The sequence below is a fragment of the Dicentrarchus labrax genome, unplaced genomic scaffold, assembly GCF_905237075.1.
Source record: "Dicentrarchus labrax unplaced genomic scaffold, dlabrax2021, whole genome shotgun sequence".
In the NCBI taxonomy this organism is placed as follows: Eukaryota; Metazoa; Chordata; class Actinopteri; family Moronidae; genus Dicentrarchus; species Dicentrarchus labrax.
In genome coordinates, this window is record NW_026136724.1 from 10,223,730 (window position 1) to 10,241,487 (window position 17,758).

Sequence of the window (17,758 nt, forward strand, 5' to 3'; positions counted from 1 at the left end):
ACTCACAGTAACAATACATTTGATTTATTTCATTTATTCATTATTATTTCTCTGCAGACCAGGAATGTTTTATCGCTGGTACATTCAAAGAAATCCAGTCATCTGAGTCAGTTGTTAAAAAACATTGAATACAAGAATTATGTTGGAAACACATGTAGCCTTTTTTTGACCACACAATCCTAAGGAGCCCCAGGAGCTAGCGACGCACAGAACCAATACACCGGATCCGTATCGATGTAATACTGAACCTATCAAGAGGATCAGATATCAGCCATCACTTGAGCAGACCAAATTAAATTAAGGTTGTCCCTGAAAACTCGAGTCGTCGGTCGAGGAGACTCGACTCGCATTTTGTCAGCTGAATCTCTGCACTTTTGCTTTTTAGCTGTGTCATTTTACACAGAGCAACAGCATGGCAGGCTGTAAACTTTTTAAAAAATCAGCATCACCACAAATTACCCCACTCGGCTAAACCACTTTTGAACCAGACGGTGGCACGTGAGGTAGGCTAAAACATGACTCACGTAGTCATGTTTCCACAGCCGGAACTGCTGATGTGGGACTTTATTGTGGCTCTAAACTTAAAAACTGAAAAAAAGGAGGAACAAACAGTCGTCTTTTGTATTGAACAGCCAACTCCAATTCAACTGAATCGGGTACAGCCCAACATTAGATACAGATTTTTCAGTGTCAGTGTCAATAATAACTTTCAGTGTTTCTGCCATTAGCTACATTCATTCAGTCACAGTGGGTTTCACAGTGAGAGAAGTGATTTCAAATTTTGGGAAAAGAGAACAGTGATATTAAATTGGTACGCATATATTCCAATCTAGTACCCAGAGAGAAAAGGAACAATATCCAGGAACTAAAAGTTTCCTTTTACGTAATGTTTTTTGTTGAAAAAAGGAAGGTGAAAATTAGGTGAATTAGATTGGCTGTTTGACACGCAATTTTCAAACAGAATAAAGTAACCAGACAGAGTCAGGTTGTTCTTTATAATATGCTGTTGACTCAAGTTGAGAGAGACTGAAATCTTAAGTATATCAACACTGTTGAGTGTTTTATAATTACCTACTGTATGTCTGCTTTAGTATGTACGTAACTGCAATGCAACAAATGGCAAATTGATTTTTGTTTCTCCACCCCTCGTCCCCATGATGCTAGTGGAAACAAGCGGTTGCTTATTGTGTCTGTGAAATGAAACTGTACTTAGTACAGCTTTATTTACCCCTGCCAGGACAATTGATATTTTAGCAGCCACACTCAGTACTGTGAACTCTGCCTCAGTAGCTCCTGGGTCATCAGAAGGTGCCAACCCCAGATAGGGTCTTTTTCGGTTTTGGAACTATGGCATTAAAACTAAAGTTTAAGTTCCTGGTTTCTCCAGTGTGAACACAGGTTAAGTTTCTCGAGTTTCTGAAATGGTTCCTTAAAAGTTCCTGCTGTTGATATGAGCTGATAGAAGACAAACAAAAAGCCACTATAAATGATGTAAAAAGGATGATATGAATTTGGTAGTGCCTTGCATTTAAAAGTATAGTTCAGCAACCAACTTTCAAATCCATGATTTGTCTTTTATTGAATGCACTAAAAAGCTAAACTTTAAATGGTTCTGGTTCACAACTGCATTACCGTGCAATAAAAGCATAACTTTTACAAAACATAAAGCCGACTGAATGTTTGTGATGGATTGCTGCTCTCAAGCAAGCCTCTAGTCACTGATATTAGATTTTAATACAATGCTGCAGAGTGAAAAGAATCCCATGGCTAAGCAAAGGGCAGAAAATCAATCTTGAAACTAGTAGCAAAGTTTAACTGATGAATGATTAATGACCTAAAACATAAGAGAAACAAACATAAAAACATAGATATGGTCCTTTGAGATAGAACAATAAAAAAAAAAAAGCCCCTGAAGTAATATTTAGACATTTGAAAAGAGAGGCTCTCCTCCACTCTGCCCTTGTTCTACTCACTCGTTGCCCCAGTCCAATCTCGCTGTGATGTGCTGCTTGACGTCCCTCATGCGGTCATGGGTGAGGTGACCCACCAGCACCTGCCTCCTCAGGTCCAAGATTTCATTCATCACATGCCAAAGTCGGTGGAACAAATCCCCCTCATTCTTCTGTGGAAGCAGGAAACGATGGGGAGGGACAGAGAAGGGGAAAAAGTGAGTCGAGAACCAAGGAGAGCCAGTCAAAGGCGACGAATGAAAGGGAAATTGACAACGAGGAAAGACAGAATGAGGGTGACAGATAGAGGGGGAGGCACAGATAAGAGGATGAAAATATACAGTTGCATCGAGCCACCCAAAAGTGAGAAAGAAGTAACAGAAAAGACATTAGAGAGCAAAATCGACATCGAGGGAAGAGGGTGAACCAGAGAGAGGGACTTAAAATGGATTTGTGCAAATTAGCCTCAGTGTCCTGCTGCTCTTTGCCGCAAATTTATGCACTTTGATCTGCGAGTATTCATCAGCTCAATTTAATCAGCACCCCAGATAGCTTAATAGGCCACAAACACAATCAATCCAACTAATGAATGTGTATGAAAAGGCTTTGACTGTTTGTGGCTTTTAAATTACCCAGGCCCAAACTGATTCCCTTCATGAGAAACCTTTAAAAAAAAAAAAAGGCAGCTTTGCTAAGGCGGTAGTGATATTTAAATCGATGCAAACTGTGTGTGTGTGTGTGTGTGTTTGTGTGTGGGTGTGAGGATTCATACCACATAGAGTTGTTTCCACATGGCACCCCAGTCTCGCAGCGTCGACGTCATCTCTGTGATGACGGAGTCTTCGACAGGGATGACCGTCTCAAATTGCCTACAAACATACATACAAATGTAAAATAGAGTTCAAACGTCTACTACGGCATGCACACACACACACACACACACACACACACACACACACACACACACACACACACACACACACACATAAACACACACACACATAAACACACACACACATAAACACACACACACACACACACAGGAAAATTGCAAGAACACAGCCTTACTTACCCTTTATTCTTGACGTGGGCATTCTTCAAGTGGATGTAGCTGGATGGGAAGATCCCCTTCAGGCAGAAGATAAACAGATTAATGAGTTGGCCCTTCTGATACTCAGCAAGTCATTCACTTCCAGTGCCATTAGCATTTAACTGTTAGCATGTGGCAACAGATGCACTTAATCAATACAGTGCTATGTGTGTTTGTGGGTTGAAAAGAAGGAGAGCGGAGAGAAGAGACAAACAGACAAAGAGATAAAAGCAATGAGCAATGGGATTTAGGAGACAAAAAAAAGATGAAAAGTGTAAGTGTGTGTGTGTGTGTGTGTGTGTGTGTGTGTGTGTGTGTGTGTGTGTGTCTGTTTGACGCTAATAAACTGCAAGTTGCTCCCTATTGACTCCGGGAGATCAAAGCAGAACTTATGTTTAAGTATCTGAGGATAAATGCAACACACTCAGAGACTCTGAACACACACCTTCCGCTTTACTCCCAACATGGTTTATATTATCGGATTTTTAAAAAATTTTTTTAAAGCCACATTATTATTGTCACTCAGCCACTTTTAACAGCTGTACAGTATTTTGTGCATGGGACATGGAGCCTAATTAATGATAAAAAAAAAAGATACAGTTTGTTTTTAATTAGTTGGTCGTAAACGAGAATAGGGTTTTTATTTTCTAACTGGAATCAGACAAAGACTTGGTGTCAAATGGTGTTGGATTTCAATTGCTGTCACAAACTTCGATTTTTGCACTTTTCTTCTGCATTTTGTAACACAATAAGTTGGACTGGAACAATCAGAATGTGCACATAAACTTCTGCTATCCTATTATAGCATTATATGAGACCAGACCATCAAAAAACAATTATTTAAAAACATATATATATATCATTTATTTGATCCAACTTTAACTAGGCGGTGCTGTGGTCTAGCTCCTACCAGTGTACAGCAGCACCTGGAAGTTGCTGAAAGTTTCCTCTGATCCATATTCTTCCTCTATGTTTCTACATTATCAACTTTGAGGAATGTCATTCTGTTTCTCCGCACTGTCATTTAATTGTTGTTATTTCCATCTACTCTGCGTACACAACATCTGTTGTGTGTCTGTGGAGTTTAACTTCTATCCGACGATGGACAGGGACATATGTTCTCAAGCCCTTTGAGGCTGATTTTTGATTTTGCGCTGTTTAAATAAAACTGACCTGTCATTCAGCAGACAAAATAAATAAATATCCTTAATAACAATTACACAAACTGTAAGTTTAGGGTATTGGCCATGAGGTGTTATCAGTAGGAAAAGTGTTACTAATATCATTACCATTGGCTGTTCTATTGTTAACAGATATTATTATACTTTTATATATAGTGTCCCAGCGAGCCATGACAGTAAGCACAATATAAGGACTCTGAAACTGCAGCAGCTAAATGGAATTCAGCCATTATTAATTGTATTATTTACACATGTGCTTTTCCTGCTGTGATAACATTTCTGCAGCAAAAAAAAAGCCTGTTATCAAATGCTTTTGTGAGTCTGGTGTCCAATTATATTATACTGAGTTGACAGAGCTCTGTAGGAAATGATGCAATGTCACTTAACTCCACAGAGGCCTACTGATAGACCTTTTTTTTTTTTTATCACAGACATGCTGAATTGTCACAGATGGAAAAACACAAGCGTAATTCATAACGATGGTTCCATTTTATTTATCCGTCAAGCACAATAACAGTGTCCAGGAGCTGATGAACCTGAATAGATGGCAGCCATTATCCCCTTTACTGCTATGACATGTCATGATATCTGTCGTGAAAAACTGTTCAACAAAACGAAAATGGAGAGTGGGAGCCGATCCACACAGTCCAGAGAAGAGCTCTAATCTGGTAAAATAATGCAAAACACTTGTGTGGATGGACCATAAGTGTGTATACTTGATGAAGCCACGTGCAGCTTATGTTACCAAAATGATGAGCACCAAGAGTAAAGTGTTTAGTTTGACCAGCTGACAGTATGAAATATTCTGAAAAGTACATTTGATGAAATCTGTCACTGACAGTTGTCATCTCAGCTGGTGAAATTGCTAGTTGCTGCTAACAATGATAAGCCTGGGGGACACTTTTAAATTTGACATTCTTGCTCTGCCAGTTGACAGCATAAAAAAAGACAAAAAACCTCAGGGTTGAATGAGGGTACAAATGAGTAATAAGCAACCCGAGAACAAGCTAAACACACGCACACACACACACACACACACACACACACACACACACTCCGAAAAAAGTTCACTCACCTTGACATTTGGATTCTTCAGGATAAACCCTCGGTACCAGCCTGCAGGGACAAAGCACCATTTTAATTTCCAGCATGTCACTGTGAATATAACACTATATCTGGCTTAGACTGCAAAGCATGCAAGGAGAGGAGGAGGAAAAATATGGAATGCTATACATTTAATAAGAGAAGGATAGAGAAAGAGATGCATGTGTGTGTGATTTATTGAAAATGATCCAATCCTTCTGACAGCTGTATGTAAAAGAATGTCATAATAAGCCCACCAGACATATATTTTTAAATCTCCTTCAGTATCATGTGAAAAGGCGAATGACCCAGAAACAGATTTTTTGACCAGGTATCTCACTGACACACCAGCTAAATAACTTTCCACTGCCAATAAAATGTCAACACCTTTTTAGATATTCTTATACCTCATAGCAGCTCTGCAGAATATTGTGGTACAAAGCATATAGCTATTTTAACCACCTGGTTTTGACCACAGGCTAATGCACAGCGGAATGAAACCTGTGACATATAATGTCCCTGCTAAACTCTCTAAACCTCATAATGACGTTTCCTACCAGGTGTTGAAAAACAGCAGCGACAGAGATAGAGATGGCAAAGTTGTGGTTTGCACACACTCACACTCTCCTCACGCAATTACACACTACAATCTGAGCTCAATCCAAATTAGTATGTGCTCGACACTTTTGCAAATCCCAACACTGATAGAAACAATCTAATACATTTACATCGGAGGCTTTGAGCTGATGCTCTTTTCCAAACTAACGATTTAAGCTCATTCCACTATTGCAGTCGTTGTAAAGTCCCTCCAGATAAGAGCATTAGCTAAATAGCTCAAATGTAAATGTATTAGATTACTCTAATCACTGTTGGGTTTCGCCAAAGCATCTGTGACTTAGGTAGTATTTCGTCCCTGATTTGTTGCAGGCATGCATAGTCAGAAGAGCACTGAGTAATTTGTCTCAGTCTGCACAGTGGAACACATGCTCAGTATTTCCCAAATGAGTAATTTTTTTCGGTAGCAGAGGTCAAGTACTGTGACAGATTTCTGCAATGTTATATGTCAGTGAAAGATAGCAAGACATCTGTAAGAGTTCAGTAGGATGGAGTACGTATGTACCTGAAATACTGCAATAATGCATTTGCTTGGGGGTACATAAAGATTAAAACAGCTCAGCTAATTGGAAAATTATGTGTTTTAATACAATTATTGTCACAATACCGAGGTTAGACTCTGCTGACAGCACAGTTCGCACCTCCCACCAATCTGTACACTGTTTGTGGAGATTGAAAATGAGGAAAACCTAGTTAACAGGCAAGCAAAGAAGTTGAAATAGTTAGCTAAAGTAATGGACAAATGGTTGAAATAGTTAGCCATGAGGAATTTATGAACAGTTGAAATAGTTAGCTAAAAGTAATGGATAAACATTTGAAATGTTTAGCTATATATGATGGATAAACAGTTGAAACATCCGGTTTCTGCCCATTTTGTAGTAGCTTAAACTCAAAATGACCTAAATTGTGACGCATTTGTACAAAGACCATATTCTAATATCCACCTATGTAAAATATGTGAATGTTTGAAATGAACATCACAGTTTCTCTATATACTGTGTAGTCAGTCTAATGTATTCACTGCTGTCAGGAACAAAATCTCAAGAATGAGCCATTGACGTGCCAAGTCAGAAATCAATTACTGAGGCGGTGCCTTTACAGACAGGAGCCACATGTCGGTAAAGACACTTTCACACTGTAAGCTCTTGTGTTCTAAAGTGTCAACAGTATCAACATGAGGCAGACCCATTAGTCTGTCTGCTATGCTGTCAGCAAGCCGTCTCTCAGCCTCCTTGCTGCTGGCAGGATTTTGATTTCGTTCCTCCCTTCTGAACCCAGCATTCCGCTGGCGGTGCTATTGTCTACTTCCTCTGGGCCTTTTACCGCAATATCACATCCCTCTGACTGGCTGGCTGCACGACTGGCTGCTTGACTGGCTGTCTCTCTCGGTGCGAGCGTGTGCTTCTGTCTCCCGACAGGAAGTGAGACAGTGTGTGTCAAGAACTCCGGAAGAGAGAGGTGTGTATGTGTTTGTGCACGGCTGCTCATTTGTGTGCATTAGATTGTGGCTTTGTTGTGGTTAGATAATTTCACATTATTCTGAAAATTAAAAAATACCTAAGGAAAGCGAGAGAGGGAAAGAGAATGCAGGGTACAAAAACATATTAACATAGATAGGGAGAGAAAAACAGCAAAAGAGTGTAAGAAAAAGCAAGAAGAGGAGAAAAACAGACACAGTGTGGGCAGGAAGGCGGGAAAAGCAGCCAGTCTGTGGTGCAGGAAACAGTAGCAAACATGAATTTCCACCGCCATTCATCACAGGCATGATGTTGCTCATTTGGTGCACACACTGCTCTGTGATATCCTTCAAGAAGACATTTGAGAAGCGTGATATCCACCAGATGAAGCTTCTCTACTGGATCGACAAACACACATCTAAGCGTCCACGTTTCTTTGGGCTTGTTTGTGGTTGCATGCATAAATCTGTGGATCAATGCAAGCGTGCTCATACGGCACAGTGCGTGCATGCCTCTGCCAATTACTGATAGATTTAATAAGGTAAATTCACAAGTATAAGAGCTTTCACGTGAATTCACTTGATCTGTACATTGAATGAAATGAGGAAGTGTTCCTCATATTTTGTACGTGTAAGTGCGTGCATTCGCTTCACCACTCAAGCGAAACCAACTCTTTTCCTTATATGTTTCATACTAGGTGTGTATGAAACCAAATAGTACTGAGTGTGTACCGTGTGCACCGTACCTTCACATTTCTCCAGGATCTGCACCGTGTCTCCAATTTCCAGGGGGAGGCCATGCTGGACAGTCCCTCGGAAACTGGCCAGCACTACAACAAAAAGAGACACAAAACACCCACATGAGTTTTTTTTTTTTTTTTATGTTTGAGCTTAGTTATGCAGAGTTTGAAAAAAAAAGGTCCTAAGACATAAGCAGAGCGATGCAAACCAAAAACGCTTCTGGAAAAGAGAGAGGAGGTGCAATCAATAATCTGTGTAGGTGAAATAAAATCAAAGCTTTTAAAATATCTCTGTATTTCGGCACAAACTCAAAATAGTCATACACAAAACAAACTTAGATGAATACTTTCTGCGTAATACAGAATATAGGAAGCGGTCTAAACATGGGGACACTTGCAATAATAATACACCACCCATTCAATCCTGAGCACTCAGGGGTCATAAATCATTTCGCATGATGCAGCAACAGAAGGAGCAGCCTGTATTTGATTCAGCCTGGACTGTTAACTGGAGTGACCCGCTCCCTTCTGAGAGACTAACCAGCAGAGGACCTCGAAGACAAGTACAATAGGGGGTAAAATAATATATCTCTACCAAGTCCTGAAACAACCCCTTACTGAAACCATGTTTATATGACGAAAGCTTTGACAGTGAACGCACAAGGGCAAAGGAATTGTGTTATCCTCCTGGGGCAAATACAGAAAGTTATTGCATGTTTTAGGTTTAAAATAGATGGATGAAATACATGGAGAGCAGACGTAGGGATGGACTTAAAGGGGCACATGAAGATCAGCTTACTTGTCATGAAGATACAAGGAATACTACTCAGCCAGTGACAACAGTGGGAGGGAGCTTTTTAACATCTGAAAAAACAACCTTGGACTGAGCTTGAAGACGAAACAGAAAGCCTGTATGTGTGTGTGTGTGTGTGTGTGTGCGTGCGTGCGTGCGTGCGTGCGTGCGTGCGTGCGTGCGTGCGTGCGTGCGTGTGTGTGTGTAATGAACTGTGCATGTGACTTTGAAAGATGTGGCCATTTACCAGGCGTGGTGGATCTGATAAAGGGAAATAATAGAGTTGTATTACTGGAAGCGTACAATCCAAGGGGTTTTTTAAGCTCGACCCTAGGGACTATAAGACAGGATGCTGCAACACCATTGTTTTCGTAATTTGTCCACAAACTTTGTGGAAGTGCAACACTAAACCCCATTTAAAGAGAAGTAAGGAGGCAGAGAGGGAAATTATGCATATAACAGATGGAGGTGTGTAGAAAGTGGCCAAGTTTGAAACACCATAATGAACGGGTGTCCCCATCCACTCAAAAATCTGTTTTTACTCTTGTTCACAGTTGGATGTTTGAGCGTCACTAAACAGAATGTATGTGCAGAGTTTGACACTGTTTTCACATTCATCTGCTAAGAGTGTAAAGTGTCTCTGTGCTCACTGAAAATCTGAAGGGGCAGGTCCTATCAACATGATTTTGTGACATCACAAATAGTTTGGAAGTCGTCCTGGTCCGATATATACATACACATTATTGTTCCAAGTAGACTCTTTATATCTGTTATAATACCTGCCTGGAGGGATCTTTAATCAAATGGGTTTGGATGCAGTTTAATAAACATATTGTGTTAAAATTTTAGTTTGTAAAGCCAGAAATATGAAAGGAGGATAAATAAAGAGGTAGAGACAGAGAGATCCTGATAGCCATTAGCATGAACACTACTTTGAGAGTGAGTGTCAGTTCTTCAACCAGCTCTTTAAAAGAGAGCTGCATCCCACTGACTCTCTCTCGCACAAACACACACACACACACACACACACACACACACACACACACACACACACACACACACACACAGATAAATTAACCGCACACTTAAACCTGCATGTACACACATATGTCAACTACTGCACACTGATGTTCATACGAACACAGACATGTAAACACTGACCGATCCACCCACACGCACAGATGACTACACACACTCCCAAACAGACAGCAAATTCACACAAGTAGCCTATTGAAGCCGCGGCGCATGCAAGCACACACAGACATTTGTTCACACATGAACACACACAAGCAGGGGAAAAAAAGACAGCTTCACTGTGATTTGGAGTGGAGACGTATAACAAGAGTCCCCGCCATGCAGAACTGAGAGGGATCCCGCTACAGCTGAAGTGTTTAGAGAGAATTTCATTTCTTCTGCCTGCAGGGCTCATCCAGTGTACCTGAACGCACCGTCCAAAAAGCACTGAGAGAATTTCCTGCTGCTGGAGAGGGATTACATTTAATCCAGCCCAATTTAAAGACACTGTGAGTTGCACCCAGAGATCCAGAGTACAAACACTGTGGACACACAGGTAATGCTTCATGGATGCTGTGTTACTGTTCAGTAAATCCAATAAATGACATTTATTTAACAGATTTATTTGAGTTTGCTTCCTAATGAATAAGGCTCAATCGTTGATTAAACTAACAACTAACCATGAGTTGAAAATCAAAAAACTGGGAAGAAAAAATAATTTTAAACTCAATGATAACAAACAAATAAAAAAATAAAAAAAATAAAATCAGTAAAAAAAAAAATTAATCACCAAATTTTGTTTTCTTCCCAATGTTTCCTATACTTTCTACAGCACAAGCATTTTCTGAATGCTCCCCATTGTAAGAGGAGCTCATTTACATCAGTGTCATCTTGCAGCTGGAAACACAACTACTATCGGATGTGCTGGGAATTAAAGTTTGGGTGAAAATCAGTTTAAACCTTTAATGAAAAACGATGAACTTTACTATTTCGTAACTTACTATTAGACTGTATAAGCTGTACTCAAAGACAAATATCAGCAGCAAACCAGAGGTTGACTGCCAGAGGTGTTTGAGTTTTTAAGGTTTTTTTCTGGCAGAGTAGCCCACAACCCAAGAGAGGATTCAGTTGAATTACATCCACCCACTCTCTCATGTTGACATTGAGATCAAGTCTGCTGATGAAATCAAACAGCAGCTAGACTGTGTGTGTGTGTGTGTGTGTGTGTGTGTGTGTGTGTGTGTGTGTGTGTGTGTGTGTGTGTGTTAGTCTGCGTCCTTCTGCATTTAATGCTAAAGCTTTGCCAACTCCTTGTTATCCCTCGAGCTGCAGAAACACTATCTTTACAAGGGATTTGTCACAAGTGCACATCTGACTTTGTAATCCATTGAAAGACCGCCCGCTTGCACACACGCGTGCACACAGACCCAAAACTTGCCTACTTTTTGTAATTCATTCTTAGCCCAATCACTCACACGCACAGAGGCAATCACAGCAAACACACTTACACTCACAAAGTGTGCCCAATGCATGAATTATCCAAGTGACTTTCCCAGCTGCAGTAAACTAAATTATTCAGCTTCAAGTCACCGTTTTTTGTTTTTTTATTCTGCTGTGAAATGAAAGCTTCCCGCCTGTCGATCCACAAGCCAGCTGCTGTCTGTCTGTCTGTCTGTCTGTCTATCTGTCTATCTGTCTCTAACTGCCTGTCAACCGTCTGCCTCTGACTATCTGTCTGTCAACTGTCTGGGCTGGCTAACCGCCAAATGATACACTGAGGAGACAGGAAAAGGTGCTTGCACTTGAGGGAATTGATTTGTTGTTGTTTTGTTCCATTTGCTAGGATTTGCAAAATGTGTCCTGTCGAGAAAAAGAGAACAGCGAGTACAAATCGGGAGGGAAAGATGTCATTCGGGGCTGTTCAACCACACAGCTGACACAGAGCACAAGAACAGGCATAGCAGGGGGAAAATCCTATAAACGGACCAATGCACACACATGCCACACACACACACACACACACACACACACACACACACACACACACAAACATAGCAAGTCTAAGTGGACACCACTGGTGCATGAATATCCTATTGCATAAACTGAACAAAAGCAGACCTGCTGATGCTCTGATATGACATGAACACACACACATTGTCTGCCTATTGAACCTGTAAGACACAGTTTCCAGATGGCCTGCAATGACCAGCACTTCACCAAAAGGCAAACTCTGATCCTTTCTGACACACCCAAACACACGCAGTTTGATTTTTTGTGACACCAGGCCCGCTGGGTCACAGCGAGGACGCTGCTATTCCTGACCAAACTATCATCCCCGAACTAGACATTACATAAAGATGGCAGTCTGGAAGAGCCATGTGCACAGGGATAAACAAACAGCAAACACAACAACAAAGAGACACAGAGAGGGAAAAAAAAAAAAACAGTGTTTGTATTGTCAATCTTCTCGAGAGAAAACCAGGCGAGGGAATCGGGACTGACAAATGCATCAACAGAGGAACAGAGAGCAAATATCGGAGTAAAAATAAAGGGTCTCTAGTGGAGAGGTGGTGCTTTAATACTGATGCAGTGTGTCAGCGTGTCTTAGCGGGGCTAACATGGCAGCCACTTGTCTCCATCGCAACGCTTGATATTCTCAGCACATGTGAAGGTCATAAAGAGAGAGATGCTGAGAGAACGTAATGAAACTGGGACAGAGGTGAAAAGGTCACAGTTTGCTAAAAAATCTCAACAGCTCAACAAGCAACATTATATTCACTAACAATAGCGATTCTTTATCACGTGCTCCCCCCGTATTTAAATCACTTAAGGAAATCAATTAAAAATCATCATAAAATGAGAAGATCAAAACTTTTATCATTAATTTGTTTTATTTGTGCAACATTTGGTAATGCTATATTTAATAGATCATTATAAGCAATACTTTAACCAAACACAGAAAGCAGAGGTCTTCATGAGTCCCCGTGGTTTCAAGTAACCAAGCTCCAACCCCGGACCTGACACATGACCCGAGTTGGGACGGGTCCATATTATATTCAGTCTGATCCAGTCTAAATATGGTCCCCTTGTATCCGTTCGGGTCTCAGGTCAGTGCGTCAATATGTCTACTACCGGAGTGGATCCAAATAGACTCAATACAGAGGAGCGTGAACTATGACCTGCAGGAAAAATGATCTGCATTGTTACTCTTTCAACCGCAGCTGCTTGTTAACTGGAGGTGCATTATTCTGGTGCCAGTGTTGCTGTTGATGTTGTCTCTCTATTTCGGTCTGTTCGGGTTGACTTCTGTTAACTTTTCATCTAGTACCATCCATCAGGCCAAAATTTCACATCTTTTGGGAACTTGAGTTAGGCATTTGAATTTTTTTAGGTTGTATAGACTAAATGATGATTCGATGATTAATTATTAAAAAGGGGTTGAAGGGCCTTCATTAATAATGAAAATAATCATTATTTACAGCCCTACCTCACATATCTGACCAAACAATGTTGCCCAGAAAGGAAATAATCCCTGAATTAACCGTCAGTGACCGTGTCCACATGGGATCTTGAAGTCAGTGGTTGCATTTCGATCTCTTTAATGCGCTTTCACCTCGCCTTAATCCATTAGGACTTTATCTGTGTGCCTGCTAGTTTGCGAGTGCATTCTGCTGACTAAGTCGAGATCCCTAGAAAGCCTATACTGGCTCGGATTAGGCTTACATGTGTTTTAGGCTGCCACTTGGAGTCAAGGCCTGTCAAACCGTGTTACATTTGGTTTGCTCGTCGCTCTGTCTAAGCCCCTTAGAAGAACAAACACTGCCACAGGCCCAGAGTAAGAGAAACAGCAGCGTTCCTCCTTTAAAAGGAGCAACCCAAGCTCTTTAAAAAACGACTGAATGAGGCAGGTATAGTGTTAGTGATCAAAGCTCGATATTGTGTTGCTGCTAGACTCGATTTTACAGCGATTTCACCATTAAAGTAAAAAACATTAAAGAAACGCAAAAAAGCCACTGATTTCAGTCTCATAGCCCAGAGCTTTTACCAGCTTTTCTGCACTAAATTACATGGTAAATTTCATTCAAAGCACTCGTTAATGTGCCTTTTAACCTCATTAGCCTGACCCTTTCTTCTCTCCGACTGATCTGACAATGATTCACGTGCATAATCCACTCCCACATGTTAATTATACCGCATTTATATCATTAATATGCTAATTCGACAACACATCAACTGGTGGTGCTCGACTGGCCTCCATTTCTGCCAAATGTAAGGATCATGAATATTTCATTTGTGTGTGGGAATATAAATGTGAGCATTATAAAAATGCACACATGCAAACACACATTTGTAAGAATGTATTGAGACCAAAACTGCTTTATATGTGGATTCTGAAGAAGGGGAGAATGATGTCCAAAATGGGGAAGCAATGCTTGTTCGTATCCTGTTTCTTACACATTTCAACAACACCAGCACCAACAGTAATACGCAGAACTGAGAGTTAACAACACCAATAAACCTCTTCGCTTCCTCACGCCGCACATTCTGCGTTCCGCACGTCCACTGTCCAAAAGCATAACACTGTCAGGGCTGCATTTGCCAAACCAAAAGTGCCTTTTATTCCAGCAATGTGACTAAAACATTCCTACTCAGACCAAAACTAGCTCAGCTATGTTTTGTCTTAGCCAACTTCATGCACACTGTGTTCCCAATCAAAGGCTTCAAGCATTTATCTTTCTATGTGGCAAGGTAAAAGGGGGTTCAAATGCCTCCACGTCATGTCAAAGTACTTTAAGTGTCCCACTGCCTCATGGATTCAAGGCAGTGAGCCTGTGAATGTGGTTAACGCACAAGGATTTACTAAGGGATCACGTGCAGTAAGAAAATCCAAACCACAAAGACGTGTTTATGCATATATGAAACGCACTTGCTGGCACAGATACACACAAGCTCACACAAGTGTGACAGAGCAGGAGAGGTATCTGACAGCTTTAGTGTGAGCTAGAAGGCAGATTAAGTCAGTGTGCATGCGCTGGTGTGCATCTGCAAAAAGGTGATTTCTCTGGTTGAGCTTGGAATGCTGGGAAGAGGCATCATGCATTTTAAAGCAGGGGAACCAACAGGGGTCGGCAGCGGGAGAGGAGAGTCAGGCAGACGTCTCGAAGTAGTGGTGCTGAGAAGGCCTTGAACAGGACTCAACTTGGCAGTACGTGCACGCAGAAACAGACAAAAACACACGCGTGTGCAGACATAGAGGTCTGATAGACGGTGCAGACAAAAGCCAGGCCGGCAGGATCACCCAGGAGGAACGGCTTTCATTTCGCCCTCCCCATTGACGGCCGCCAGGTTCCTTTCGCTGCCTTTGTGCATGTGGAGATAGCAACCAAACCGCCATCACAAAACCGCTCACTAGCAACAATAACCCTTCGCTCAAATCACACTGCTGGAGCAGAAGCTTTCATGGCAGAGTTGTGTGAGGAATGTTATTACTTTTTTTATAATGGCTGCATGGCAAAAAAAACTCAATATCATTTCAGTTTTGCCTCAGTGTCAGAGACCGAATGTGAAATCTTATACCTACAGTATCTGGTGCATGAAAGAATCCAAAAATAAACACAAGCCGTGCCTGTGACACACACACAGCCACTTAATAAGAGGAGAAAGTGTCTATAAACTTCTATGATCTCCTGCTGCTTTTCCTCTCCACACCTCCTCTTAAATGACTGGCAATGAAGAAGCTGCTGTGAACACATCCACACACTAATTAAATGAATTGCAGAAGGCAAATAACGTGGAAAGGAAAGGAAAACAAATTTTTTTCATTAGCATGATTACCAACAAAGGTAACACAAGCTTTTGCCTGAGTCATAAAAGAACAGGTAAACAGAGAGCAATGAAAGCAACATTCAGTCTGTCCTACTGGCCTAAGCAGGAAGAGTCATAAATGACTCCGATTAAATAGAAATATAGGTCAGTGCACTAAAACCTCACCTCATTCCCAGACATTAATCTGACTATGTGTGTGTGTAGTTTCAAAGCTAGCTAAGTGCACGCATTAGATAGCCCACAGATGCCAAAGTTGAGATGAGATGATTATTATAATCCTCTTGGGAGGTTTTATCTCACCTGCATAAATTTGTCTTCTGTAGTATTTACCAATGGAGTATCACATCACTATCCCTTCTTTTATCGTTGTGATGTCTTCATAATCAAGGAGTGAATATTTTGAAGTGAATTGTACACTTAAACAACAGTAAAAGACTACCCAATTCTCCTATAGTTCGTCTCTTTTATATCTTTGGATGGCTAATCACAGCCTCACACTTCCTGTGACTGGGTTGAATGGCATTTAATTGGAAAGCAATCTGATGCCAGCTCTCCCTGGAGGACAAGAGGATGCCTGTTGAGGTGCGACCAGAATCCGACTCCAGTGATTTTGTGTCTGCAAATGAGGTGAACCAAACAAGTCAAGTGTGAAAGAAAAGCCATCACTTTAAAGCTGCATTCATTGATTTTTAGGCCACTTGGGAAAGGCACAACAAATTCTAAACATAATGTCAACCTATTTTCTGATACAGCTAACGCATTAGCAAAGGGCTGCCTACATATCCAGCAGATACAGAGCAACATTAGCTTTCATTTGGAGTTGTGTGTCGTTCCACAAGGCAAATGTGAGCCAGACGTTTAGTCTACTTATAGCTCTGTGTTGTTCTCCAGCAACTCCTGAGTTAAATATCCAGCTATTCAGCTAAATGCTCAACAATGTGAGAAAATATTCACTAACTCTGACTGACTGACTGACTGTGGCAGGTAGTGTACAGTGGGTTTATTACACTGGCTTTTTTTGCTGAAAACAGCTGCCCAGAAACAAGGTTATGAAAACATTATACATAACCATCATCACACTTTACAATTCACATAACACGTTAAAGTCACGGACCATAAAACCAAAACAATGAGCAGAAGGGAGAGTCTAGTTTTAATTCTCTATTTGTCTACAACTGATACCTTTAACAATACGCATAGTCATTTTATCCATTGTTAATATAAAAATATTGATGAGCGCAGCTTTAAACAGTAATACGAGTTTATTTCCACTATTCGTATGACTTAAGATAACAAGTTGAGCAACATTATCTAAACCACTTTACCTGGTAATACTGAAAGTAACAGACCCGAAATGCCAGTAATGATCTCTACACAGGAAAGCAGTGTAGTGCGTAGGACTCAGGCATGTGTGTTAGGTCAAAGTTGAAACAGGAAGTTGGTCTGATGGACAGTTTAGGTTAGTTACCATAGTTGTATCTTTCAAAAGAGGTCTGACAAATTTGGCACTTAAAATCTTTTCTTGCCTCCATTTAATGATTGTTGCCGCATCCCCAGATCTCAGCAGTTTACTTGGCGAACACAAAGATAACATAGAATGGTTGAAAGAAAACACAAAAATATGACCAAAATCGCAATAAGCCAGAATACTCCTTTAAATTATTTTTTTAAAACACCACAGGACATCGCACTCACAAATAAACACATCTACTCCCTTCTCTTTCTCATACTCTTAACACTCCAGATGCAAATTCTGGGAGCTGCAGCTTTAGAGTGTTGATTTTCAGCAGCAGCTCAAGTCACACCGACACTGGTGCCTACACATCCTCCCACTCTGCAGAAAGATAGATGGAGAGTGGAGGAAGGAAGGCTGAAATATATAGAGGGAGAGGAGGAAATGAAGGGTGTGGGTGTGGCTGGTGATAAAGCAGTACACGACAAAGATTCAGAAAGACAAAGAGAGATTATAGTGGGTGATGCAGGGAGAATCGGGGGGGTGTGACAGAGATAG

At 40.9% G+C, this 17,758-nt stretch overlaps 1 protein-coding gene across 12 annotated transcripts in view; it reads right to left on the reverse strand.

Moving 5' to 3' along the window:
* The window catches only part of dock4b (dedicator of cytokinesis 4b), a 113,632-nt gene that overhangs the window by 72,833 nt on the left and 23,041 nt on the right, over positions 1-17,758 (reverse strand). For all 12 annotated transcript variants that reach the window (XM_051392686.1, XM_051392685.1, XM_051392688.1 and 9 more), the window contains exons 2-6: positions 8,121-8,204; positions 5,296-5,336; positions 3,022-3,077; positions 2,722-2,818; positions 1,974-2,122 (exon numbers count right to left, since the gene is read on the reverse strand). In XM_051392686.1, coding sequence (XP_051248646.1) covers positions 1,974-2,122; positions 2,722-2,818; positions 3,022-3,077; positions 5,296-5,336; positions 8,121-8,204 — 427 coding nt within the window. The remainder of the gene's footprint in view (positions 1-1,973; positions 2,123-2,721; positions 2,819-3,021; positions 3,078-5,295; positions 5,337-8,120; positions 8,205-17,758) is intronic.